Source organism: Vulpes vulpes, chromosome 14, assembly GCF_048418805.1.
Source record: "Vulpes vulpes isolate BD-2025 chromosome 14, VulVul3, whole genome shotgun sequence".
Classification (NCBI taxonomy): domain Eukaryota; kingdom Metazoa; phylum Chordata; class Mammalia; order Carnivora; family Canidae; genus Vulpes; species Vulpes vulpes.
The window spans coordinates 89,919,335-89,946,397 of NC_132793.1; the positions used below are offsets into that span (position 1 = coordinate 89,919,335).

General features: G+C 44.9%; 1 protein-coding gene across 1 annotated transcript in view; it reads left to right on the forward strand.

The window, feature by feature from the left end:
* Window positions 1-27,063, forward strand: part of IGF1R (insulin like growth factor 1 receptor) — a 296,482-nt gene that overhangs the window by 44,773 nt on the left and 224,646 nt on the right. Inside the window, exon 2 of the mRNA XM_026001628.2 lies at window positions 10,431-10,976. Within this exon, the coding sequence (XP_025857413.1) occupies window positions 10,431-10,976 (546 nt within the window). The remainder of the gene's footprint in view (window positions 1-10,430; window positions 10,977-27,063) is intronic.

Here is a 27,063-nt window from a genome sequence, read left to right on the forward strand (position 1 = left end):
TTTGGAAGGTTAGCCTCGTTCTGAGCAGAAAATCCAAAGTCAAGAGAGGGGCGAACAGAAGGCAGAAGGAGCCCCTATTTTCCAGGTCAGGCTGCAGCTTCTCTGCTTGCCTCCTCCTGGCTCCATAGCTCACCTCCCGGCACCCAGGGCCCCACAGCACCATCCGCTGGCTGTACAGATTCCCCATTTGGAGGTTCTGGGTACTGTCTGGCCTACACTTGTGTGCCTGGTGGTGGTGAAGAGATGCCCCCAACCCGAGGAGGCCTGGCAGTGAAACCTGATGCAGGCTTCCAAAGGGCCTGTGGGTGCTGAGTGGCTGGTAGTGGGGGGAGTAACCAAGGGAGTCTAGTTCATGAGTTTTGCTTCATCAGAAAGGCAACCAGCTCTACAGGTGCCTGGGTGGCTCCACCAGTGAAGTGTCTGCTTTCAGCTCAGGTCATGATCTCAGGGTCCTGGGATTGAGCCCCGCGTTGGGCTCCCTACTCAGTGGGAAGCCTGCTTCTCCCTCTCCTTACACTCTTCCCCCCAAAAGGCAACCAGCCACTGGGACTGGGAATAGAAGTGCTTTTAAAATATAGGGACTTGGAATATTGGACTTTTGATATTTTAAGATCAGAAGGGAGTTTGGAGGGGTACCTGGGTGGCTCAGTAGTTGAGCGTCTGCCTTCAGCTTAGGGCATGATCTGGGTCCTGGGATAGAGTCCTGCATCTCACTCCCTGCCTGGAGCCTGCTTCTCCCTCTGCCTATGTCTCTGCCTCTTTCTGTGTGTCTCTCGTGAATCAATCAATCGATCTTTTAAAAAAAAAGAAAGGAGTTTGGAATCACCATCAGATCAGGCAAATTTGTTTTCATGAAGACCCAGAAAAATAAGTGTTGTTCCTCCATTTGAGCAAATACAGCTTTATTCTGCACCAGTCTGTGTGGTTCCAGATGCTTTATGTGATGGGGACACTGGGGCTTATGTTCCCTCCCATCTTTGAAGTATTTCCCAGTGAAGTTTCCATTTCTTCACTGGAGAGGCAGGATGTAAACATCTCAGCCCGCTTTGTGAATTCTTTGCCACATTGTAGCATACTTTGTTCATGGGCAGAGACTTCAGGGCTACATCTTATGTGTGAATGGATTTTTAGATTATATTTATGTGTGTGATAGAGGTGGTTCTTCTGTGGGACAGTGAAGGATGATTTGCACAATGAAAAATACACTTAATTTTTAATTTCTGTTCTAAAAGTCACCTGTGCAATGCAGTCCCTTACATTCTTATGGCGGTCTGTAGCTACTGAATTTGTCAGGTTGTGAGGACTGCTTGCTGCATGTGTAAAATACCAATGTACATATACAATGTAAACACATTCTCATTGACACATGAAGATAAAAAGGCATGACATGAATTGTGTCTGTTTACACTTACACAGAAAATTCTACTATAATAAACTCTGGAGTATCCATAGTGTTTGTTATCACAACACTGTCTTTCTCCTCCCCCCCCCCCCATTTCTGATTTTTTTGGTTCCTTGCAGTCTGGGGATGAGTGGGTGGAAAGAAACCCATGCCACCACCCCTCCTCTGAGCACACGGAGTAAGTGCTGAGACAATATGGGGTAGGGGCTGCAGATTCAGCAGCTGCAGGTGGACAGTGCTATGACCACTCCATCTCTACCCCATTTTCCTCCTGCTTTGCTGTGTTTCGTGCAGTTTCTGTCTGTTGCTTGGGGGATTTTCTGATAGAGTGAAGATCAAATTAAGAAATACAAGTGCACAGCTTTTATGCATGCCACATTGCAAATATGAGTGTGTGGGGAAGGTAGTGACATATGAGGAGGGTTAGAGTATTACTTTCTAGGGCAGTGGTTCTCACTAGGTGGTACCCAGACCAGCAGGGTCAATATCACTGGGCACTTATTAGAAACACAAATTCTTGGGTCCCCGCATCTGTGTGTTAACAAACCCTCCAGGTGGGTCTGATAAACACCTCAGGATTTTGAAGGCCGTTCCACCAGCAAAACCAAATTGACCTTGAAAGGGCTCATCTTAGTCTGTTTCTAGCTTCTGCCCTGTTGTGGCTCTTGTTTCTCTCCCTGTCACATGGGCTATACTCCTGAGGGCTCCTAGAACTGCCACCAGCCACCCCATGTGTGAACCTCTCCTTCTGCCCAGCATCCTGATCCCTGCCTTTGCTGGCAAGACCGTGCTCATTTTTCAGATCATCCTCAAGGATCCCCTCCTTTGAGATGGCTTCCTGACCTTCCCAGAGATGGGGAGTCATGGGCCCCCTTCTTTGTGGTCCCATAGCCCTGCTCATTGACCTATTAAAACTTTTACCTGGGACGCCTGGGTGGCTCAGTGGTTGAGTGTCTGCCTTAGCTCAGGACATGATCCTGGAGTCCAAGGATTGAGTCTCGCATGGGGCTCTCCGCAGGGAGCCTGCTTCTCCCTCTGCTGTGTCTCTGCCTCTCTCTCTGTGTCTCTCATGAATGAAAAAATAAAATCTAAAAAAAAAAACAACAAAACTTTAACCTCATTTAATTTGCCACTGGCTAGAGAGGTGGTTGCTTTCTCCCCTAACAAAATTTAGTTACACACGAACCCTCTCCTAACCTCTTAAACCAGTGTGGCTTTCACAGAGTCCAGAGTTTTTATGGTACTGACTTATTGGTTCCAAAGAATTCATTTTAAGGGACATAAAGAACTTGAATAGAGAGAGCCAATGCCTGGGGGGAGGAAAAAGAAAAGGTTTTATTATGTTGGACTTTACCACCAAGAAGCAGAGATGACAACTGTTTGTCATTTTACTCATTATCTGCCTATAGACCTATAGTAAAATGATGCTAATTATGCTTCCCAATGTCTTTTATTTCCATCTGTAAGCTGAGACTGTCCCATATTTTTTTTTAATTTTTTTTTTTTTTATTTATGATAGTCACAGAGAGAGAGAGAGAGAGAGGCAGAAACACAGGCAGAGGGAGAAGCAGGCTCCATGCACCGGGAGCCTGATGTGGGATTCGATCCCGGGTCTCCAGGATCGCGCCCCGGGCCAAAGGCAGGCGCCAAACCGCTGTGCCACCCAGGGATCCCCTGTCCCATATTTTTTAAAGAAGAGTTGATCACAGTTAAAAACATTTTAATTAGGTAACTACCTCCGATCATCTTTAATGGAATTGGTGTCAGAAGGCTCATCAACAAATTTGTTCATTTCCCCCCCTTTGTTGTGTGTTGTTAATATTTAGTTTGGGGCAACAAAACAGATGAATGTTTTTGATTAATGTTTAATTTATGTGGTAACATTGCCTAGAGCTCAGTGCTGGTCAGAGGAACACAAAAGCACTTCTCTGATATTTAGGGCAGCTTCCATAGGGTAGGTATGAACAGCCCATTTTGCAGGCATAAGAAGGGTATGTGCCCTCTTGAGGGCAGGAGCCCATAAATGGCACTTGGGACTCAGACCCAAGTCACCCCATTTTTCTTTTTCTAGGACACAAGATTGTGTTTAGCATAGAGTATATACCAAAGCTATATTAAATCTCTTCTGTAACTCTTCCACATACTTAGAGACATAGCTTTTCTCTTGGATGTTTTTTTTCCTCAGGCAAATGCCTGTTATTAACCCATCTCATATTAGCAGATTTATTTCTTAAATGTGTAGTTTGTTTGTGCCATTCATTTACATCCCTAGAGCAGAAGTTCTACCTTTTAATGTTTTAAAAATACATTGGAATTTATTGGGAGCGGTGTTTTTTCAACTGAAACACTTTATTTAAAATTTTGTTTTGGGGGAAGTGATTTCTACCCCTTTGCCTGCCTTCCTGCCTTCTTCCTGCCAAGGGGGCCTGGCTTGGGTACCAGGCCATCCTTGTTCCTCCCATCCTCATCCCTTCCTGTACCCACTGCTCCTGCATTGGCGGCCCTCCATCTGTTTCGGTTCTGCTGTTGCTGTTCACTGGCTTCGGGCCTGCTGCCCAGGGCTCCCTGTCCCTACCTTCCACTGTGTTCTTTCCCTCTGCTTCCTGTTTGCCTTCATTTCCATAAGCTTCCGTGATTCTTTAAGGGCCGGCCTGAGATCTCACATTCCAGTGCCTTTCCTAAAGTCAAGTTATTTGGATATCTGTTGTTTTGAAAAGGGAGAAAGAGTGTTTTGCAATTTCCTTTTAATCATCAGTGAGTAGTAGCAAGGGTGTGTCTCTCTTTCATGTGCTGTGTGGAGTATTTACTCCTTCACTGCTTGTATTACTTTATGGCACCAAGGAAGCATGTTGTGCGTTCTCTTTCCTGTTTGTGGCTTGTGGCTTTTGAACCCTGTGTTATCATTCCTGGTCCAGCTGGGTTTTCCTTTTTCTGTTCCTATCACAAAATACCCTAAAGGCCGACAGTATCACTAACAGCATCCAAAACAGCTGGTGGCTGGGTCCTGCCTTGCACTCTGTGGCTTGGGCTTGTCTTCTCTTCAGGAATAAGTGGTTAGTTTCTTCCCACTTTTTTTTTTCTTCTCTTCTATAAATGTGGAACAAAGTGTGCCATGTGGAGGCAGCTTGAGAAATCCGTCCATTCTAGCTCTGTAGCGTGGCTTGTTAACTGAATGGTCTATGCAGGCTGCGGAATGGGAGGCAGAGTGAAGCTGATTCTTTCCTAGTGTTTTTTTTTTTTTTCCTAAGATTTTATTTATTTGACAGAGCAAGCGAGCGCTGTCAAATAATCGCAGCAAATTGGGGAGAATGGTAGAGGGAGAGGGAGAAGCAGACTCCCCGCTGAGCAGGGAGCCCGAGATCATGACCTTAGTCGAAGGCAGATGTTTAACTGACTAAGCCACTCAGGCGCCCCCTTAAGTGTCTGTTTTGCTTAGAATATAAGAGTTTGGCTAACTTTGGTGATGAGTCTTCATGCTCTTTCACCGGGTGCTGAATTTTCTGGTCTGTGGGAAATGATAGCAAACAAATTGTTCCCTAACGCCTTACGATACAATCAAACACACATTGGGATGCAATAATAGATTGCATCCAAGTACTCCTCTATAAAAACTTGTGTTTATCATTTAAGAGTGAACTAATATACTAAATTTATAATGACATAGAATGATTAGAAAATTTTAGGCTGGGCACAGGAAAACATGAGTAGTACAAAAGTAGGAAAGACTTCCACAATGAGTCATTGACCTGAAGCTATCATTGGGTGATATTTCTTGGTTTTGGGAGTACTCTGGTGGCAAATATCTGAGAGGTGCCTTGTTCTCTCCATTCCATTTTAGGTTCATTTTGGACCCCAGTCAGGCAGCACATCTTTACTGAAGCTGCTGTGTGCCCGGATGTTAGGCATGGGAGACAGGCAGAAAACAAATACAGAGCCTCTAATTTCAGTGAGGGCAACAGATAGTGATTGCTCAACTAAATACATCCTTTTATGTCCTGACACTTTTCACACATGAAAAGTGCTGTGGATATGGTAAAACAGGGAAATTAAGGGGGGGGGGGGTGGGAGACAGTTGAGGAGGACTCTCAAAGCTCTGATGGGGTGATGTGAGAATGGAAAGCCACAGCACGAGATTGGGGGACCTCCATGTGACAGGGAAGCACCCCAGATAGCAGGGGATGAGGAGAGAAGGAGCTTGGTGGCCACCATGTACTCAGCAAGAACATACTAGCAGGTGAAGTAGAAGTCAACAGGGATGAGCCCCTGTGAAGTGGTGCTCGCTCAGGGATGGGCTGGGGGACAGAGGCTGGACCATGGGGAAGGTGTTGCTGTAGATGAGGCTGGAGATGACAATGGCTCAGGTGAGGGTCGGAGCAGTGGAGATAGCCAGATATGGTGAAATCCATTCATTTTGCATGTGAATTAATGGTGTGTGCACCAGACACCAAATACTGCTTCAGGTTGTGAGGGGATCATTGTGGGTGAGATAGAAAATAATTCCCCCTCCCTCTGGAGCCAGTGTTCTAGGGGGAGAGATCAGAGGGAGAGACTTCAGGGTGAGAAGAAGGCCCGAGGAGGGCAAATGTGCACTAGGAGGATGGAAGTGAGTGGGGTGGTTAAGGAACAGTGACTTGAAGAAGTGGGGCGTCCTGGTGGGAAGAACATCCCACCTTCCCACAGGCTTGGGAGCTGGAGCCAAGAGGACTGTTTTTTCAGCTTTTCTGAGATATTATTGGCATTAATATATGTCAGTTTAGGGATCCCTGGGTGGCGCAGCGGTTTGGCGCCTGCCTTTGGCCCAGGGCGCGATCCTGGAGACCCAGGATCGAATCCCACGTCAGGCTCCCGGTGCATGGAGCTTGCTTCTCCCTCTGCCTGTGTCTCTGCCTCTCTCTCGCTCTCTGTGTGACTATCATAAATAAATAAAAAAATTAAAAAAAAATATGTCAGTTTAAGGTGTACAATGTGATGATTAGACACACGTATACATTGCAAAATGATTACCATGAAAAAGTTAACACCTCCATCTTCTTACATAAATGTAATGCGTGTGGAGATAACATTTAAGATCTCCTCCTCTAGCGACTTCCAAGAATACAGCATTGTCAGTTCTAGTCACCACACTGTACCTTAGATCCCCAGATATTACTTATTTTAGAGGTAGGAGTATCTACCCTTTGACCAACACCTCTACGTTTCCCCCACCTCCCAGCCCCTGACAGCTACCATTCTAACTCCATTTCTATGCATTTGGCTTTTTTAGATTCTAGGTATAAGTGAGAACATAAAGTATGTGTCTCTTTGTCTGACATTGCAGTTAGCATAAAACCCAGGAGGACTGGGTATGCAGTGTAAGGGGAAAGAAGAATCAGGAATGACCCTTTTGATTTTTAACATGTGCTATTCAGAGAATGGGAGTGCCACTGACCAAGATAGGACAGCACAGGAGGTGGATTTTGTGGGGTGTAGGGAATGAGTTATTAGACACCTAAATGGAGATGTTGAGTAGGCAGATGGATGTGCAACTCTGGACCTGCCAATGATATGCATTTGACAATCATTCAGTGTATGGGTGGAATACACTGAAGCCAGTCATCCATGTGAGAGGACAGAGAGGGGGAGGCGGAAGCCAGAGGCCAGCATTTAGAGGTTGGGTAGGAGAAGAAGAGTGGTGAGTGAGTGTGTGGAATCAGAGAGGCCTCAAGAAGGAGGCAGTGTCAAGTGGCTAAAAACTTTAAGTCACATGAGGACAGGACTTTGATAATGTCATCAGGGGCTTTGCAAAGAGTGGTTCGGTATCATGTTTGGGGCAGAATCTTAGTTGGAGTGGTTTGGAGGTAACCAGTTGGTGAGGATGCTAAGAGCTGGGACTATTCAGAAACTGTGTCAAGTTTTGCTGTGAAGGGGCCATATGTAAGATGTGTCACTTTATATGAATGGCTTGACTTCTCTAAATCTGCTTCTTCACCTTCAAAGTGGTGAGGATATTATGTAGTGTGAGGTGCTATTGAAAGCATTACATGGGATGAAACAAAATGAAACAAAGCTTCCTTCATAGCCCTTGTCCAGCATGGAATGTTCTCAGAGCCATTCTCTTCTTGCTTATAGAGGCTTCATTTTTCTCATCAGTAGAAGAAGGGAATTGGACCAAATGAGGTTTCAAATTCTAGGTTTTCAAGCTTTGCCTGCTTCCTTGGCTCTTGGTCCCCTGGACTCCATCCCCTGCCTGCCATTCTCTGTCCAGTTTTTATCTATGGCTCTAACCCCGCTGGACTTACCTCTCTTCTCTTTTCCCTCTCCTATTCCATTTTGTTTGTCTTGCACTTGGCCACCAGAATGTTCCTCCAAAAAAAGGCCTCTTTTGGGCTTCTCTCTCATTCAAGAGTCTTAAGAGGGGCTTATTCCTGAGATGAAAGTTTCCATCCCTACCTGTGACCTTTTATGACTTGGACTCTACCAAACTCCTTTCCTCTGCTCTTCTCTACACCCCTGGCCATCCACATTGCTGTCTCTTGAGTATATATTGTTCTCCCTTTTCTCTGGCCTCTGGAATGTTAATAGCCAGGGTTTTTTTTTTTATTATTAAAGATTTTTATTTATTACTTGGAGGGAGGGAGGGGGAGAGAAGAAAGAGAGAGAGAGAGACAGTGTGCACGAGAGGGGGGGTGGTCAGAGGGAGACGCAGACTCCCTGCTGAGCAGGGAGCCTAACTTGGGGCTCGATCCCAGGACCCCGGGATCATGACCTGAGCTGAAGGCAGACACTTAACTGACTGAAACACCCAGGTGCCCCTTAATATCCAGTTTTAAATACCACCCATCTTACAGCAGCCAAGGCATGTGTGGAGCTTTCCTGGGAACTGCAATAGAAAGAACCTTCTCTCTTCAGGAAGTTCCAAGGCTACCTCCAGTCTGTCCTGCTTAGCTCAATTCACATCTAGAGTGTATTCTCTTTTTCGTTTTTCCTTTTAAAGATTTTGTTTATTTATTTGGGAGGGAACGAGAGAAAGAGAGTGAGCACAAGCAGCAGGGAGAGGCAGAGGGAGAGGGGAGAGGGAGAAGCAGATTCCCTGCTGAGCAGAGGGCCTGACACAGGGCTTGATACCAGGACTCTGGGATCATGATCTGAGCAGAAGGCAGATGCCAACATATTGAACCACCCAGGCACCCCTAGAGTGGATTTTCATTGTGCACATCACTGCCAACCTTCTGCTTCATATGACCATTGTTTGTCATGGGTCTTAGCTCCTGGCTTTCACCATGAGCCTCTTCAGAGGGTAGACACTGCTTCTTTGCACCTCTTACAGTGTCTTATGTGTTGAGTGCTCCAAAAATTAATGAATTACATCAATCAGAAAACTTGACTCTGAGAAGCTTTAATGGAAGGCTTGGGATTATGAAATCGTAAGAAAGGGTATTATTGAAGGTTTGTAAGTGTGTCTGTATACGTGTCTATATTTTAAAAATAAACCTTCCAGTGTTGAGGCTATTTTATCAAAAGTTTTTGAAATCTGCAGATGCCTTGGTCCAGTAATTCTACTTCTAGGGATTTATTGCAAGAAAACAGTCTTGGATATTTGCCGAGAATGTTCATTGGAATGTTGTTTATGATGTGAGAAGCTGGAATAACCTAAATATCCAACAATAGGGGATTGGTTTAAAAATATAAAAGAACTAGGGGTGCCTGAGTAGCTCGGTTGAGTATCCACCTCTTGGTTTCAGCTCACGTCATGATCTCAGGGTTCTAGATCAAGCCCCGCATTGGGCTCTGTACTCAGTGAAGTCTGCTAGAGATGATCTCCCTCTGCTCGTCCCCATGCTCATGCTGGCTCTCTTTCATGTGAATAAATAAAAAAATTAAAATGAAAAAAAAAACTCATGGTACATACTCATACTCTAGAATTACTGTCTCTTTAAATTGATGACATATAAGGACATTTAATGATTTGGCAAAATGTTCGTATGAAGTGAGGGAAAGTATTGTCTGATTTCCTTTACCTTAATTAAATTACTTATAGAGAAAGGATCACTGGTATAGGCACTGTTAATAGTGATTATCTTTGGATGTTGAGATATTGGTGGGTTGGATATTGTTGAGATATTGGTGGTCTTTTTGTTGTCTATTACCAAGACTTTCTACAAGAAGCTTGCTTTCTTGGTTAATAAATTATTATTGAAGTTGGGATTATATACCTCTTTTATTCATAAAAACACACATTCTTGTCTTGCTTTTTTTTTTTTTTTAGGATTTTATTTATTTATTCATGAGAGACACAGAGAGAGAAAGAGGCACAGACACAGGCAGAGGGAGAAGCAGGCTCCATGTAGGGAGCCCAACATGGGACTTGATCCTGGGTCTCCAGGATCACGCCCTGGGCCAAAGGCAGGCACTAAACCGCTGAGCCACCCAGGGATTCCCCTTGTCTTTCTATTAAAGGAGCCTCAGTATCTATATTCATATATTATTGGGAAGAATACGAGGCCACCTGGTCTGTGTCAGATGGTAGCAAGAAATGTGGGGAACTTCTGTGGGTCCCTACTTTCTAGGTCATAGTGACTGTTCTCCAGTGTAGACTATTGCATGGTTTTCTTGAGGCTGGATGCAGTAGTAAGCTGTTGTTTCTTGGCTGCTGAGCTATTTGTTCAGATTCTGGGCATTGGTGCTGTGCAGAAGGGGTGGGGAGTGTGCAGCCTGGAAGCTATAAAGTCTTGACTATGTAACCTTGACTCTCCTCTGTGCTTCTGTGTGACCTTGAGCTCTGAGCTGTGGTTTGCACATCAGTAGGATGGGGATGGCATCTCCCATGGTCACTGAGTATGTTGCACAATATCTGGCCCAGTGTAGACACTTCATGAATAATAGTCTACACCTACGGTTAGTCTGCAGCCAAGAACAGAGTCTTATTTCTTTAATAATACTAATACAGGTTTCCTGAAAACTGGCCATATTGTGGGTTGGGAAATAGTTCTAAAAATGATTTCCTTTTAACTCAGACATGTCCTGCCCTTGCCCTCTTGTCTCCCCTCAGTCTGTGGGCCGGGCATCGACATCCGCAATGACTATCAGCAGCTGAAGCGCCTGGAGAACTGTACAGTGATCGAGGGCTACCTCCACATCCTACTCATCTCCAAGGCAGAGGACTACCGCAGCTACCGCTTCCCCAAGCTCACGGTCATCACCGAGTACCTGCTGCTGTTCCGTGTGGCCGGCCTTGAGAGCCTCGGGGATCTCTTCCCCAACCTCACGGTCATCCGCGGCTGGAAGCTCTTCTACAACTACGCCCTGGTCATCTTTGAGATGACCAACCTCAAGGATATTGGGCTTTACAATCTGAGGAACATTACTCGGGGGGCCATCAGGATTGAGAAGAACGCTGACCTCTGTTACCTCTCCACAGTGGACTGGTCCCTGATCCTGGATGCAGTATCCAACAACTACATTGTGGGGAACAAACCCCCGAAGGAATGTGGGGACCTGTGTCCAGGGACAATGGAGGAGAAGCCCTTGTGCGAGAAGACTACCATCAACAATGAATACAACTATCGCTGCTGGACTACAAATCGCTGCCAGAAAAGTAAGGATGATGCTGTTGTGGCTTTCTCTCTGCGCCTTTTACCCCTCCTGCTCTCCCTTGCCCTTTCTCCTCTTCTGAATGTGCAGGTTCCGCTGGGGGTTCTGCTGAGGGTTCTGCTGGGAGGGTGTGCTTGTGTTGCATTGAGGATGAGGCCACCTGCCCTGTGCAGGTTGAGGTCTTGCTTGGCTTCCTTTTGCACTCGGGAACTCATGGAATACAGGACCTTGGCGTGGCTGCCATCAAGAGCATCCAGATCATGTCTTGGATATAATCCGTCACCCTTCTGGGCTAGAAGCTTGCTGACCTTAAGCTTTAGATTCCAACAAGAAAGGTGACCTGGTGTGCTTGGAAGTGCCTAAGCCCTAGCAGTCAGGGACTGCTTACCTATCATCTAGCTCATCCTTTGTGGGATGGCAGGACTTCCTTTGTATGAATATACTTGGACTGTGGTTGAGTAAAGGGAAAATAAAAATTCACTTCACATCCTGTGGAGGTAGTGACCTCCATCCTGTCCTCCCCAGTGATGGTTATGATGCTTAGGTGTGCTGGTTTATAATGGAATACCTCACCACAATGAGAGAGCCCTGGACCAGATTCTAGGAATCCCAGATTCAGGCTGTACTTGCAGGTAGCTGTGTGGTGGGTGCACTTGTACACTCCAGGCTTCCATTTCCTTTTTCCTACCTGCCCCCCCCGCCCGCCGCCCCAAAGAGTTGTGCAGATCTTATGAAATCACCTAGTAAAAAGACTTTGAAATGTATTCACTGCTCTGGGGGGTCACGTGGTGACATTTTGAAGCTTCTTATTTACCAGTAATATGCTTATTTTTCTCTTGAGTATAACCAGGCTCTTGAATTATTGTGATCAATTACCTTGAGACCCAGGTTGTTTGGTATTAGAAGGCAAGTCTGGGCCTTTGCCGTGTTGCTTTCAGCAATGTTTAGGTATGTTGGCCAGGAAGGTTCCTCTCCCTGGTTAGAAGTCGGTGTGGTAGCTATAAATAGCTATTATTTAATGGTTGGCCCAGTTAAAGACCCAAGGAGCTCATGTATTCTAGCTAGTCATGAAGAGCCAAGAAATCCCAAATTGGTAGGCTTGTCTAAACCATGAAGTGTATAAAATAAACAAATCAAAGGCCAGACCCCACAGGTAGCTGTTCTTTCTGTTCCCCGTCCAGCCAGGGTTGAAGCAGGAAAAGGATGGCTTCTTTGACTCAGAACACACTTTTATTCTATCAGTTCATCAGTGTGTACATGAGGATTTGATTAATAAGGGAAGGGGTCTCATTGGCTGTGACCAGGAAGGCCGAGAACACCATGAGGCCTCTTGATGGGTCCCTGTTGGCTAGGGTTGGAGGAAGGCACTGTGCTAAAGTCACATTTGTGATTAATTAAAATTCTACCCTATCATTAGGTTACCCACTGGTTTGAGAAAACAACAGAAATCTCTTTTTAAGTAGTCTTGACATTTTAAAATTTTATTTTAAAAGAAACCAGCGTCATCAAGGGAGGCATCATGTGTACTGGGAAGATTTTTGGATGCGGTATAGCGGCCTGAGTGTCTTTGGACCAGTCTGTCCTTCTGGGCCGTAGTTGGGCATCTTTCGAATGTTCCTAACAGCAGTCCCATATTATGGACTCAGTGGCAACTAAACATGTGCACAGAACTGCTTTGGAAACTCATAAGCTCTTTACAAAAGGGAGGTGTTATTTAAAAAGTCATTAGGTGGGCACTTATTCAGTGATTCAGTCCATGTTTGCTTTGGCCTCACTGTGGATTTTTGGCCATTTCTGACCAGCTGGTTGTTGAAGAAGCCTGGAGCAGGCGAGAGGCCTGGGTCCTGGGTCCAGGTCTGGTAGCTGCAACCGGGAATGAGCAAGTAATTTAAGTTGCCTGGAGCTCTGTTTCTTCATCTGGGATTAGATCTTACCTTTCTCATCAGGCTCTTGGACTATTAAAAAAAAAGGAAAAGCACCAGAAGAAAGCAATGGGGTTAGAAACTGGGACTTGGTGCTGTTACAGCTGATGCTGACAGGCCTGTTGGCTGAACACCCGTCTCCCCAAGGCCACACCCCTCAGCCTTCTCCACTGCCAGTTGTGTCAGCCTTATTGACGTTTTTCTGAGATTTTACAAAGGAGTGGTTATTGACAATTATGAACAGCATTCAAGGAAACTGTCTTTCCTTCATCTCGGAGTTTCAGGAAAACTCCAGTATGGGCAGGTTTCTTAGAGATTCTCTAATTGAATTGGCACCCTCTCTTTACATAGAGTCCCTGTGGACTGTGTGGTCTGGTGGGTAGCTACCCGCCACCTATGGCTTATTGTGTGCTCAAACCATGGTCTGGTCTGAATTGAGACTCGCTCTAAGCATAAAATACATTGAATTTCAAAGACGTAGAAGGAGGGAAGAAAAAGTAAAGTAATTTCTTCATATTTGCTCTATGGATTCTGTGTTGAAATGACAATATTTTGGAACCTACTAGGCTAAGTAAACTACGTTATCAAATTAATTTCACCTATTTCTTTCACTTTTCATGTGGCTACAAGATCGTTTGAAATTACAGGTGTGGCTCACATGCTCTTTAGAGAACTCTTCCTTGTGGCCATGTGTTCTCCCCCATTGTCTCTCTGGCTGAGCCTGGTAGTGCTGTGATGTTCCTACCCCCCTCTAGCAGGACGCTAGGAAACATCCAAGGAGCCAGGAGCCAGGTGAAGGGCATTGAGTCCAGACAGAATGTCTACCTAGAAGTCAGCATGAGCATTAAGATGGCCATTTAAAACGATGAAGAGTGGAAGAATCCCATTCAGTCATTCTTCACAGGGCTGCCTACGGAAGTAAAGAGAGCATCTGGAGGGCTACGTCAAATCAAGGATGTGTGTGAAATTTTTGACACAACAGAGAAACACTCAATTATGGGGTGCTGATATGCAGTTTTTACTTGACGCTCTACCTTAAACTCCTTCTTTGCTATCATGACTGTGTGGCTGGCAGGCAGCTTCATAGATAGCCCCATTGAGGAAATGACTACTTTATGGGTTCCCTACATGCTTTGGTATTTCTCTGTTGTCTTAGGATTTAAAGGGGTGGTTTTTATTTTTGTTTAAAGATTTTATTCATTTATTCATGAGAGACACAGAGAGAAAGGCAGAGACATAGGCAGAGGGAGAAGCAGGCTCCCTGCAGAGACTCGATCCCGGGACCCTGGGATCACCCCCCAAGCCGAAGGCAGACACTCAACCCCTGAGCCACCCAGGCATCCCTAGAGGGGTGATTTTATTCAGGCTTGAGTTACTCCTAAAAAGTGACTGACCCTTACAAAAGTTGTGTACAGCATTTTCCTTTCAGTGAAAATGAAACTGGTGTCCCTGACATTTGGCACCAGTGAGTCCTCCTCTGCTGCCTTCCCATAGCATTTCTCTTCCTATCTCTACAGCTGTTTCTTTGCTGGCTCCTTTTCCTTGGTTTGGTCTTTACTACCTGGCAGACTTCAGACTTCCATCCTAGGCCCTTTTCACTGTCCCTGTTCCCCCAGAACTGTCTCATCTGGTGCTCTAATATCCTTCTGCTGCATCTGATCTGCAGATATCATCTCCAGCCTAGACCTCTTGGTGAGCCCCAAACAAACCCATTCCTGTCCAGACAACTGTGGGCATCTCAGTGTCTGCTGGGCTTCTTGGGCTCCTCACTTCTACCCATTGTTTTTCTTGTATTCCTCCTTGGCATAGGCAGCATTCTTATATACTCACACTCATGTCAGAAACCTGAGTGTCCTTTGGATGCTCCCTCCTCTGGTTGAATGACAAGCCCTTTCCATCCCAAATGTTTCTCGAATCTTCTATCCCCTGCTATCCCCTCTGCCATTTCAATGACATGGCCTCTCTCCACCTGTGCCCAGGCCCAGTGAACTCCCTAACAGACACTCTGATCCATAAGCTCCACTTCCTGAAATCTGGTAGTAGGAGCCCATGAGATCTCATGAAACTGGGCCATGCCCCTGATAAGCCACCTCCCTGCCTTCTGCATGCAGTATCTTTGGCCCATGATGGTGCTCTTCTGTGCTGACCAACTGGCCGTCCTCATCGGCAGAATCCTTGCCCGTTGGTGGAGGACTTTTGGACTTTGCAGACTCTGGTGGGCTGTTCTTGCAACAGAGAAACCTGCAGTGGCACTTTTTGCATTGCTGAGTAAATTCTGGGTGTGTCCTCCGAGCCTCGGAGAGCATGGCTGTCATGTCAGGGGTGAGCACGGTGCCTGCCTTTGTGAAAGATTTATTGCCAGATAGATCTGTTTCCCCTCCTTGAGCAGAGATCAGTGTGTAATGACAGTCCTCAGCAAGCCAAAAGATTCAAGGATTAGGAAATGTGGATGTTTCTTGTGTAATTTTCAGTCCCTGCTACCCAGGAGCACTGTCACCAAAGCTGTCTCTAGCTCTTCAGCTATGGATGGTAGTAGCTCCTTTCTCTCCTGCCCTTGTCAGAATGTTTCAAGGCCAAAGATGGTGGAGAAGTATGGGAATCATCTTAACAGTCGAGGATTGGGGGTGTCTGGGTGGCTCAGTCAGTTAAGCATCTGCCTTCAGCTCAGGTCATGATCTCAGGGTCCTGAGATCAAGCCCCAGGTCAGACTCCTTGCTTGGTAGGGGAGCCTATTTCTCCCTCTGCCTCTGACCCTCCTCCCTGCTTATGCTCTTTCTCTGTCTCAAATAAATAAAATCTTTAAAAAAAAAAAAGTTGAGGCTTGGACTGTGGGACTGTTCATTACTTTGTAGGGGAGTTATATGCTGAAGGCCAGGCATGTACAGAAAGGGAAAAGGAGTGGATCCTCTTGCCATACCTATGGCTCTCCTCCTGCCCAGCTAATTGCCTAAGTGGTATCTGGTGTTCACTTGCCACTGGGCCTTTCTGGTACTTGATTTCAGATTTAGACACCTCCCCGCCACACACACACACACACACACACACACACACACACAAGGAAATATAAAACTTACTACTAAACTTAGCGTCTCCAAGTACTTTTTAACCCAATAGGATGAATAGTTTATGTTCCACTTAAATCACGGTATTGCCCCGTGAGAAGGCCTGGTCTTCGCCAGGAAATTGGTGAAGGTGGTGAGCCTGGCTGTGTTGGAAACTGGCTTTGCTGGTGGTGCAGCCTTATTTCAATTAAAAGGGCATTGACTAGGAACAGCGGTCCTGGAGTGTGTTGCATTTCCCACTGCCTTCCAAATGAGAAATCAGGAAAACAGCAGATTGGAGCCTTCGTGTGAGAAGGCAGTAAGTGGCTCCCTTTATTGACAAAAGGAAAACATTTTACGGCCATCTCACTGATGAGATCAGGGACTTCAAATGAAGTCAGGTAGCATAAAAAAGACAATTCTACATTTTTTCCCCTTACAGGAAATATTCCTGTTTATCAGATACTTGTCATAGGGCAGTATTGGTGTGTGGAATGGAATGGTCCCTCTCGTTTTCATTATCTTAGAGATTTCTCCCTCATTTTCTTATAGGTTGATACATCTGGCCTGCCAGTTACAAGGGAAGGGGGCTTGTTTAAGTGTAAATCACCTACTGGGTTGGGGTGCGGTGAGGGGCACAGTGTCTCTGCCCTGAGCCCTCATGCATGCACTTAATTCTTCCTCCTCCTCCAAGTTTTAAGCTTCCTGTGAGGGATATTTCTTTCTCTGGACTTCTACGTAGTCAGCTGCCAAGTTCTTGCATGCTATGGCCCTCCAGACTGCCCAAGGTGGATAAAGAGAGGGACCTGCATTTCCAGCTGGAGCCGAGACAGGCTTGTGGATCCTGGATGAGAAGGCAGTGAGTTGAGCAGGCTCTGGTGTTGTGTTGTTGGTAGGAGCTTGTCTCCCTTCCCCTGGAAGGCCCCTACTCTGGTCAGCTGCTCCCAGTGTGGGGGTGATCTTTATTTAGAAGGGGGTCACATGCCCCTGGGCCTCATTTCTATGCCTTTTATAGTCAAGCATGGAGATCACATTCTGTTCTCCCTGCCTGTCGACCCTTGTTACCAAGATGGTGAAGCAGGTTATGTCCGTGGCTCTCTGGAACACCCCTTTACCCACATCCCCATCGTGTAGTTCTCAGGCCTGGTTCCTGAAAGGCTTTGCTCTTGGCTAATTGTCCCCTAATTAAGGTGTCACTCTCCTGGGCTCCCTTCAGAAGTTTATTTTTCCAATAAGGATCTCATCTTAGAGAGTAAAACGCTTTCAGAATAGCTCTCCTAGGATAATTTTTACAATTCTAGGTATTTGGAAATACCTGGAGTCCCTTCAGGTCTCACCAGTTGAGCCTACTTGTAAGATTGTCCTGATTTCTTCCTACTCCTAAAATGCTTCTTTTGTTACGTTAATATTTCTATCTCACTTTTCTTGTGTGGATGCCAGTGTGACATTCTTGATTAGAGTGGGAATGATGTGGATCATGTGGGCCTGTGGCTAACCTTGTCTTAGATTGCATTGCTCAGCTGGAGTGCTCAGGGTGGTTCCAAAGTTAGGTCTGGCTTGTTGTGAAGCTGGAAGCCATGAATTGGAAACATACCTCCTTCTAGCATACAGTGTGACTTCCTGTAGGAAGTGGAGTCTCTGAGCACCATCCTGCAATGGAATGCTCCCCTGACTGGGAGCAAACGGGAGACAGCCACGGTGTTCCAGGAATGCTGGTAGCAGGAGATGCACTCTTTCTGACTGTGACATACAGGATATTAAACAGAGCAAGCATCTGTTTATCACTATGCATAACTTGAGAATCTGTGTTGAAGAAATTTAGAGATATTTTGTGTGGAAGGAGGAGCCCCTGGTCAAAATCCAAAACCTAGACCATTCTGGGTTCTATTCTGTGTCTGGCCTGTTCTTGGTCCTTGGAAAAAAGTAGCTCATCGCAGAACCTTGCAACCATGTGAAGTGCACATGCAGTAGCAGGCACGGGAGGCGAGCAGGTCCCAGGGTCTGGTGGAGACAGTTGCCATCTCAGGCTGGGGAGTGATGAGGGCTTCCGGGGCCAGTGGAAAGGGTGAGTCATAGGCAGGAAGAATGGCCGTCCAGGTAAGAGCATGCTCCTGCAATATCAGCTCGGCCACTCTTCTGCAGTTCTTAGGATGTCATGGGGCTGGCTAGGGCCTCACTCCTGATATTCCCTGGGTGTCCACCCTTGCCAATATTGTGGATTCCGTGGAGAAAGCAGTACCATCACATACCTGTTGCCCTCTGACTCATCTTCAGGTGCGTTGAGGTGGCCCCGCACCTGGAAAGTGTGATTTTCCCCTATGGATCATCATGGCATATTAACATGGATATTTGCAAGAAAATGTAATTTTGTTAAAAAAAAGGATATATATTTTAATACATTTAAACTACACATTCCAGTATGGGCAAGTCACATCATATGGCAAAGGTTTAAGAACAGACGATGAATTGAGGGGATTCCATTCATTAGCCTCATATGTTCTCAGGTGCTGGAATGGGGCTGCCAGGCTTTATCTTCCATCTCTGAAACCGGGATGGGCAGGGACAGAACTTGTAAAGCACCAGACAGACTACCTAGCACATAGTAGGTTGTTGAGAAATGATAGCAATTGCTAGTCTTTGTAAAATTAATCTATCTCAGAGCTGCATGCAGAGACCATCTAGGATTCTGAACATTAAACTGGATTGACTGTGTATGTTTACTGTCATATCTTAAATGGTCTTTTTCTATTGCTTTTTCTAAATTGCAAAAATTCAATGATCATAAATAGCGTGGCATAGTGTAGGAGTGGTTCTTGCTAATTTAATCCAAATTGTTCAAATTCTTGTGTCTGTCCAGATAAGCTGTATCTTTAAAGAACGTTCAGTGAGGTACATATGTCTATATCAGGATGCCAGGGTGGCCTCTATGGTTACATGTAAACTCTATTTATTTGGTTATCAAACCCTATGAATTTATTCTGCTTGCAAGCTTGGTGTTGGGAAGAATTTAAGAAATATCAACAATAAGATTCTTGTTTGATACTAATGTTAAATATTATCTTTAAAATTTTTTTTTTTTTTTTTTTTTTTTTTTTTTTTTTTTTTGCAGAGAGCAGTAAAGTGGTTATAGAGTGGGCACAGTTTTTTTGTAAAGATAACAAGGATGTACATTTTTATTTGTGACAACTGCCGGTCTCACATAGTAAAGGTAGCCAACCATCTGCTCCAGGCTGGAGCATGTGCCTGTTTATTCTCTTCTTTGGGTAATGCTAGCAGAGGGTGTGTGTGTGTGTGTGTGTGTGTGTGTGTGTGTGTGTGTACTTGTACATGCATACCACTTTATGCTCCCACCCAGCCTCCCAGCCTCTTCTCCTGTTTTGGCTGTTTTGTTTTGTTTCGTTTCCCTACTCTCGCCCCCAGCGCAGGAAACAAAACACTGGCTCTCTCTGTCCTCCCTTAGATCTTCCTTCCGTTTGAGGGGATCAGGTGGGTGGGAAAATGCTGTGCAGGAATGTCAGGCCCCCTCCCGGAAGCCTGGCTTGTGTTTCATCTCATTATTGGACAGAAGTCACTTTTTGTTTCTTTGCCTCAGTCACAAACAACCACCCAGTCCTCTCTCCTTTCTCTGTGCCATTTTTTACGGAATCCACGTGGGATGGGAACAGAGGCAGCATGTTTGAGGGCTCTCTGGTGCTTTATACTCATAGCCTTGTGTACAGAGGCTGCGCAGACTGACCCAGTGTGTAGCTGCCTCTAATTTTGTTGTTGTAAGTTCTAATGATGGAGCGTATGAGGATGTGGTTGCTGGAGCCCGTATAAGCAGGCCCTGCTATCACGTGCAGGATCAACTCCTCAGCCCCTGGGCCAAGCCCACTGCGCCCAGGGGCCCCTAGGGAGGATGGCCCAGCTGTGATAGATGTGCATCTGCTCTTGGCAGCAGATCTATGAACTGAGGCTGCCATTCTGGATTTCCGGATAGATGCAAAGTGCTTGGATGGTTTTTAGCAGCTGCCGAGACCAGGAGTTGGACTTAGTAGCAAAAAGGAATGGGAAAACAATAAAAGAGGATCAGGGAGCAAATAACCTAGGATACCAAAAAAGACAAGATGAAGGCTGATATTATTAGAAACCTTTCCTGGGGAGCCATAGCATTTGAATTAGGAATCTTCCTGACCCCCATAGAAGGTGTTAGTGGTAATATGGAGACAAATGGAAACTAGGCAGATTCCTAGGTCCCAAAGAGACGAGCTTTTGTTCCTGGAGTTGTAACCTAGTATGTCGTTTCTGTTCTGATTTGCCAAGTAGATGATATTAGTAGGTTCCTAGACTATTCCTCAGAACCTGCTAGTAGTAGGTTTCTAGACATTCCTCAGATAGTATATAGGGGGATATATATATATATATATATATATATATATATATATATATATATATTTATTTATTTATTGATTGTGCTCTTCCTCAGTGAACTTGAAATAATTGGATTATTTTGTAACACATAGGTACTTCCGTTAAAGGGTTTTGAATAACTGTGTCAAATAAGCTTTGGAACAGGTTTTAAGCAAGGTCATGGAAAATGTACCTTGTCCTCTCCCACCTACAAGGAAAGACAGAAAAGCCCAGATGCAGAATCACATACCCTTTACTTCCTTTTTATAATTTCATTCACTGTTTAGGTGGCACCAGCTAGGCCGTATGGTCCAGGTGGCATGGTGTCATCTTCTGAGAGGATAGGGTTTCCTACCCCTGCCTTCCCCCACTGCTGCCTCATGTCTGGCCATCATCTTAGACTCACAGGAATTCAAGGCAGGAAGGATCTTGATATTGTAGTTGTTTATGAATGGAATTCTGAGAATGTATGATTTTCCTAGGAGAATGCATCTTTAGCTCAAAAATATTTCTTGTTTATTGGGAGAAAAAACTGTCCTTGGAAAAGTCACTGGGTGCAAAAGATGGTGATTAGGAGGGTGAACGTCTAGTGGTGTTTAAGTAAAGCAAGTTTTATTAATGGACAGTTGATAAAACAGGCAAAGCCAACTTAATGCTCTACTATTTCGAGAGAAAGTTGTTTTGCAGGATCAATTTGGTTTTATTTTATTTTTATTTTTTTAAAGATTTTATTTTTTCATGATAGAGGCAGAGGGAGAAGCAGGCTCTGACGTGGGACTCGATCCCGGGACTCCAGGATCACGCTCTGGGCCAAAGCCAGGTGCTAAACTGCTGAGCCACCCAGGGATTCCCCCCTCAATTTGGTTTTAGATTTACCGATGGCCACACTGTGATAGCTCCCAGTGCCTCACTGTACCTTCTGCCCAACACCATGCCCAGGAACATCCGCTGAACTTCATGTTAACACTGTAGGGTTGGGAGATTTCAGACCCTCAACTTGATTTGGTTCCACAGGGAGGTTTATACCATTCATCTAGATAACTGTCGTTCTATCTTGCTGGGCACTGTGCGCATAGGAAGCCTCAAAGTGTAGATGAAGAGCCACCAGAGAAGGCATTTAAGTGGTCATTAGAAATGGTAATTGGGATGGTCTTCAGACCCCACTTCAGCTAATCAATAAAAGGTGAATGGTTTTTGTAAATCGTTTAGTATGAGCTAGTTCAGATTCTGTGTGTGTAAACAAGCCTGGTGTACGTCATGCAATTTCAAGTGTGAAGCATGAGGTCTCCTATACCAGCTCTTCACACTCCTGTAACTCTAGTCTCAGATGCCTCCATTGTATCAAAGTAAATGCAAACCTCTGATCAGTGCCTTCTCATTTCTGAAGCCAGGCTGGAGAGGTGGGTGACTGGCTAATCAAATGGCAAGAAGGAGAAAGGACAACCCAGCCATGTGATCAAATGGAATTTGCATGCAACTTGTGTATACATGAGCATTGTCATTTATTGCAGAAAGCACGTATCAGACCTCCTCCACTCCACCTTAACCCATTGGCTGGAACCCAGCCACTTAGTTTCCCTGCTCCTTGGTCTCTTTGTCTATTGAACCAGGTGAGCCCTGAATTTCCTTCCAGCTCTGGGATTCATTGTTACAGAATAGGGTGTTGGGAACCTAGGATGGATGCGTTGGCCCTGGTACCTAGAGCAATGGAAATAGACGTTCTCAACTTACAAAGGCATAAAGCAGTTGACCTGCTCTTTGAATGGGCCCTACCCCTAGGGACAGGACTGGAGAGTCGTAGGCTGTGGGGTCCCAGGAGGTAGCTGTGACTCACAGGCTCTGATGAGCTGGTAGCAGATATAGGATAGGAGGCTGGTGAAGCATCTCAGTGATAGGGTAGAAAGAAATAAAAGTGGTTAAAGAAGGCGTTGGGGGTAGGAAAATCAGTAGGATTTATGTTAAGTCCTGTATCTTTGAAGTGACTTATTCTGGTCTGGCTTTTGCTGTTACCAAAGTGAATTATTCATAAGTACTTTGAGAAACACCGATGTAACATGATTATGTTGAATGAATTTAAATTCATCTAAATCATTCTTTTCAACTAAAGTAAGCTTTCCCTCATCCAGAATCTGAGCAAACTGATAGCCTCACAAGAGTTTCCTGCTATCAATAGGCAAGTGACTGATGTCTACCATGATACTGCTGAGTTGCTTTGGACTCAGAAGCACTTCTGGAATTATCCAAGTGAAATTAAAGTACTTTCTCAGTAGTTTGAGAGTTGGGTGTGTTTTGCTGTGCATTTTGGTTCTAGGCAATCTGACTCTGATGTGTATACACACTGAGTTCCAGGCTGGAGCAAACATTGCCATGCTCTTCATGGTTTCTCCCTAAGCATTGTCCTCTTGCTCTTCAGAGTTTTGGTCAAATCCATTCTCCTGTGAGACCTCCCCACATCTCCCTCATGGGGGGCTCACATACCTGCAAGTTATTCATGTGCTGGTGTTGGGCCATTGCTGTGTTCTTTGGTCAGTGATATTTATGTATGGATTCTAACAGTCATTTCAGAAAATGTTGCTTGACCCTGGGTAGCATTCGAATAGTTTGGTTCTCCTGACGATGAGGAGGCTGGGCTGGGAAAGGGAGGTGTTTGGGATGAGTAGACTGGGGAGTCTCCACTCAGGGTAGTGTAGATGTGAGAGCAAGCACCTGTTCAGTTTTGCACTTGACACACTAATTTGGACTCACTCTAGTCCAGGAATTTTATAAAGGGATTGATAAAATATTTTTGGATGGCCAAAGCCATTCTACCTGGAATAAATAAACCAGTTATCAATTGAGTTTAAGAACAGTTGTGCAAGTAAGGGTGTGAGAGTTTGTATATATGGTTAGGTGAGTCCTTAACCTCTGCTGAGTTGTGGGTTATTTTGGGTCTCCTGCTCCTCCTTACCCTCTTTGTTAATATAAATCTAGTGTCATTAATGAAGTGAAAGATACTATACTATGTACATATCATTCCTGTGGTGAGGGATGGTGGTGAAGAGATTTGAATTACAAGTAACATCTAAGTTAGGTCTTGATATGTCTGTGCACGTTTCACATTTGTTACTTGGCCAGAGTTTCCGTTGTTTCTGTTGATCCGTCTATTTAGTGCAAGTTCCATGCTAGGCAATATGAAAGGAACTTGTGATTTTGTTATGAGATAAGATAAAATACATGACATTCCACAGGAAAGAGATGGACAATTTATGCTGTGTAATGAGGCACTCCAGAATTTTGGCCAAAAGAGGAGAGGCAAAGAGTGCTAAGAGCAGAGAAGGGGGAGAGTCCCATATTTGGGGCTTTGCATGGAAAAAGTATTCGCCTCAAGTGAAATCGAGACCTTTCATTAAGGTAGTCTTCACTTGCTCAATACTACTTGCCTGGCATTGTATATGTGGCCCTCTACTTGCAGATGGGATGCATTCCAAAACCTTGCAAGGCATTTGGAATGCAGAGCATATTATTTCAGAAAAACAGAAATTTGAGGATAGTTGAGGGTCCCAACCAGCAGCACATCCTCTGCTTCCCAGCCTGCCCAAACCTGTTCATCTTAGATATCATTTCTGTCCAACTACTGCCCATAGCTTTGGTTCCATGATGGGGGGTGGGGGATACTTTTTGAGCTCTATCCAGAAGCTCTATCCCTTTGGTGTCTGTTTGGTGAGGCAGGCGTAGTGGTGGGAAGCTGGCAGTTTCCACTTTATATCAGATTTAAAAAAAAAAGACTCTCTGAGGGTTTAGCATTTCCCAGATGTTCAGACTTTGGGGAAACAAAGAAGTTGCCTTTGCATTGGTCAGGATAGGAGCTGGGGGGTCAGTGTTTTTGGGTTTCTGCCTGCCAGTCGGGGTGGGAGGATTCTAAGTCGAATCTGGAACATGTCCACTGAGTGCTGTAGGAGGTAAGAAGAAGTAGAAGATATGATTCTTGCCCTCAAAGAACTTGAGTTGGTTTCTGCGTAGTGGGCTTTTGGCTCATTATTCATGTCATGATTTTTATGAAATGTGGTCTTGGGGTCCATATTGGTTTAGACTTCCTGCTCTACCACAGAGCTACCAAGCAAGTTGTATGATATAAAGTCAGGAAAGTGTGTCTGAAACCAGGGTTGGCTCAATACATTTTGGTTGCTTCTCCTTTTCCTCCCTCCACTTGGGATCTTAAATGTGGGGGTGCTGATCTAAGCTTTTGCTCATTTAATGAAAATTGTTCTCTAGAACTGTGTGATAATGAAGGGATTCCAGACATCCTCCATCTTTCTGTGCCTCTTCAGTCTTCCAGTCAAAGAAAAACTCAGTATATGATCTTTGGCCTAAAGAAATTTTAAACCTATGTTAAGTATGCAGACATGAATGGGCAAAGGAAGGATTTGTGGCAAAGAGGAACTGCTGAAACAAATGAGTAATGTAAATGGGCAGAAAGAAATACTAAATTGATTGCATCTTTCAGCTCCTAGTACTTAATGCAAAGAAAGTAGTGGGGAAGGGTTGTCATTTAAAGTAATGGAAAGATGAGGGAGTTTTGAAGTTAGCTGAGATTCTTCTGCCTGCTAATAGAGAGGCATGGATTATACAGACTGGAAAGGTGAAGATGTTTGAGTATGGCAGCTCCATTTAGCACAGATTGTGATACTTACTGCTTTTTGTACAACTTCTGTAGTAGGGGGAGAAGCGAAAACCACTAGGCCTGGAAGATAGCAGTTAACAGCTCGTTAAACTCTTGTCAGACGCCTTCATTGAGCATCATGGGAAGACTCAAAACGTCTATGTTATGAAGCTGCTTAGATTTTTAAAAATGTATGTTGTTAACATTTTTTTTATTAAGTGGAACAGGAGATTGGAATTCACTGGATGTGATTCCCTCATTCTGTGTAGTATGCTCAGAAGCCCAAGGTTTCCTAGAATTTTTTGGTGGTAGTGAGGGCAAATTATTAGCAAGTTGAAAGAGCTTTGGGGCAGATGAGGCCAATCCACCATTAATTGTATCAATGATAATACTTCAAGAAAATGGAAAGAAACAAATTTCCATTTCTTCTAGGATTTTGTTATTTATGGTTCTAGCAAACGAGTTAACTTTGAACTAATAGACTAAAGCAAACCACAGCAGGTAACCATTAACTTTTTTGTGTCATGTATCATCTTCCCACTCCCCAACCAGATTATTCCATTAGCATCACCTATGAACCAAAACCTGTGTACTTACAAGACTGATTTTTAAGGAGACTCAACTTTTTGGATTCCCACATTGAAGACATTTTAGGTATGGGCCCCAGAAATGAGTTTCCTGGAGGAGAGAGGTCATCTCTCCAGGTGGGTGAGTGAGGGGCGATTATGCACTTGGCAGAGCTTCCATGCATGTATGGCTTCCAGGGACCACTGGACTGGGGATGAAGAAGCCAGTTTCGAGGAAACACGCTGTGTCCATGGGTCTCAGAGTGGAAAGGAAGCTTGGAGATCATTTAGTTAGCTCCTTGACTTAGTTCAGGAACCCCTTCCACTAGGACCTCTAGTAGATATTTTCACACACCTGCCATTTTTACCAGAGTTACAGCTGTCATGGTGAACTTCTCCTGGGCCCATATATTCCTGTTAATATTCTTTGTATTTGTATTTCAGTTAAAATGAGACCTCTATAGGAGACACAGTGTTGCTGTTGTCTTCTGTATCAAAAGGTATACTTGACTGGGGGTGGGTCTTCAGGTTCAGAGGGGACCTGGGGGATAGCAAACAGGACGTGATGACTCTGGAGTGCTTTGCCCTCATGGAACATGCTCAGGCTTGGCAGGGAGGAGAGGATTTTTCCTGCAGTGGACAAAGAAAACCACAGGAGGCTGAGTGTCGTCTCACTATTTGTCACCCACTGCAGAGTCCTTCAGACCTGCACAGTATCTATGGATTTGGTTATTCAGGGATGTGCTGCCATTAAAACATAAGAAAAGGCTTGTTAGGCCCTGGAATACCTATAAGTTCTGTTAGAATTTTGCATTCCATAAGCACTTGCTCAGAAATACCTTTATATGCTGTGCTTAATCCCCTGGAAAAGCTATAGTGAGTTAGAGGGAAGCCAACCTGGAAATGGATGGGAAGATTTAGCCAAGGCCATGCCCATGACTCTGAGGATCAAGCCAGATTAGAACCTGGGACAGTTCCCATCCATGGTCTCTACCTAGGCACACTCTCTTCTTCCCCTCCCATCATCCCCTTTCTCCTGCTTCCTTTTCTACCCTCAAGGGCTCTTGGAGAGGGGTGGGTGAGGGCAGTGAGCCACGCAGATATGCCATGAATCACACCAAGACAAAGGTACTCATCTGATGATAGAAACAGAGCTACAGCATCTTATTAGGTCAGAATCTTTGTCTTCTTGTCTGGTGTCTTTCTGTGACTCAGAGTTTTCTGAATAGAAATCCCAGGCAATAGAGACCATGTTGACAACAGGGCATTTTTTGCTAATCAGTGTCAAAGCTCAAAGCTCTTCAGAGCTCAAAGAACCTTTTTTTTTCTTAAAAAAAAAAGATTGATTTATTCATGAGACACACACACACAGACAGACAGACACGGGCAGAGGGAGAAGCAGGCTCCATGCAGGGAGCCTGACGTGGGACTCGATCCCAGGTCTCCAGGATCAGGCCCTGGGCCGAAGGCGGCACTAAACTGCTGAGCCACCAGGTGCCCTCTTCAGGACCTTTTTAAGAAGATTCCCCTGCAT